Raw genomic sequence first — 1,470 nt, 5'->3', positions numbered from 1 at the left:
CCTATAACCTATATATTATATATAATATCATAAACTATATATTTATATGTAAATAAAATATACTTAGAAAAGGGACATTTCATAATGTGTATATATACATTCTAATATAAAATTCACATTCACACAAATTCAAATATTTTATATGTTTAAGTTTCTTTTCTTTCATTTTTCCTTAGACTTGCATGGATGAATATGAGAAATATTTAATTTTGTGTTGTGTGTAGAATTATTCAGGTGATTGATCAACAGACTAGAAAATGAAGCATCATTTTTCATGAATAAAGTTAGGCCAATTTCTTCAGGGCTCTCTGTATGTCTTTACTCCTCAAACCATATATTACTGGGTTCAGCAAGGGGGTAACTACTGTATAGATTAGTGAAAGAAATTTGTTGGTGTTTGTTGATTTTGTTTTGGATGGAACTGTGTAAATAGTTAACATTGTTCCATAATATGCACACACAACAGTCAAGTGCGAGCTACACGTGGAGAAGACTTTCTGTCGGCCACTGGTGGATGGAATGTTGAGGACAGTGATGAAAATATGAATGTAAGATGCAACAATGTAGAAGAGAGGAAAGCATATTACAGGAATAGTAGCTATAATGACTTCCAACTTCACAAAGTAAGTTTCTGAGCAGGAAATCTGTAGCAGTGGATCAATATCGCAGAATAAATGATCAATAGTGTTAGGTCCAGCAAATTCTAAAAAGGATATCATAATAACTGGTATTATCGCTGTCAGACATGCCAAAAACCAAGACCAGAAGATAAGGTTTAGGCACTGTTTAAAATTCATGATAGAGGCATAGCGTAATGGGTTACATATAGCAAGATAACGATCATAAGACATAACACCAAGTAGAAGACACTCTGTAGCTCCACAAACACCGTAAATGTAAAACTGTAAAAGGCAAACACCAAATGATATTGTCTCCCCTTTTCTCCATATGACAAAGAGCATGTTTGGTACAATGTTTGTGGTCAACATAACATCACATAGACAGAGGTTGCTGAGGAAGTAATACATAGGGAACTTGAGATAAGGACTTACTAAGACGAGGGTGATGATCAGTAGATTACCAGCTACTGTTATATTGTAAAGAGGAAGAATAATTAGAAAAATACACCATTTAGAAAACTGAGTGTTTGTAAATCCTAAAAGCAGGAATTCTGTGACATCTGATTGGTTATTCTCAGGCATTTTCTAAACAGAAAAAAATAGAAACAAAATTAAGAGAAAAAATGATCTTTCATAGAAACTTAGAAGTTTGTTAAATAAAAATAAAAGACAAAATGGAACATTGTGATTTTTTTCTTGTTTGAAAATATTGATTTTAACCCAAACGTCTAAGATCTGTCTGTTTCCCAGTTTTCTCAGTTAAAAGACACAGTTCTGATATTGTCTCAAGAATGTGGCCCTTAATGAGGAACAAGTCTGCAGTTGCTTCACCTCACCTGCTAAAGAGGTT

The 1,470-nt window shown here is 33.1% G+C and overlaps 1 protein-coding gene across 1 annotated transcript; it reads right to left on the bottom strand.

The window, feature by feature from the left end:
• Positions 1-284: 284 nt before the first annotated feature.
• On the bottom strand, positions 285-1,202 carry LOC128636630 (olfactory receptor 11L1-like). Its single transcript, XM_053689621.1, has one exon. It carries the CDS (start codon positions 1,200-1,202, stop codon positions 285-287), a length of 918 nt encoding a protein of 305 aa, XP_053545596.1.
• Between the last annotated feature and the right edge of the window lie 268 nt (positions 1,203-1,470).

The sequence above is a fragment of the Bombina bombina genome, chromosome 7 (assembly GCF_027579735.1).
Source record: "Bombina bombina isolate aBomBom1 chromosome 7, aBomBom1.pri, whole genome shotgun sequence".
NCBI classification, from domain to species: domain Eukaryota; kingdom Metazoa; phylum Chordata; class Amphibia; order Anura; family Bombinatoridae; genus Bombina; species Bombina bombina.
Note: the sequence above shows the minus strand (reverse complement) of the source record. Positions and strands in the feature narration are given on the sequence as shown.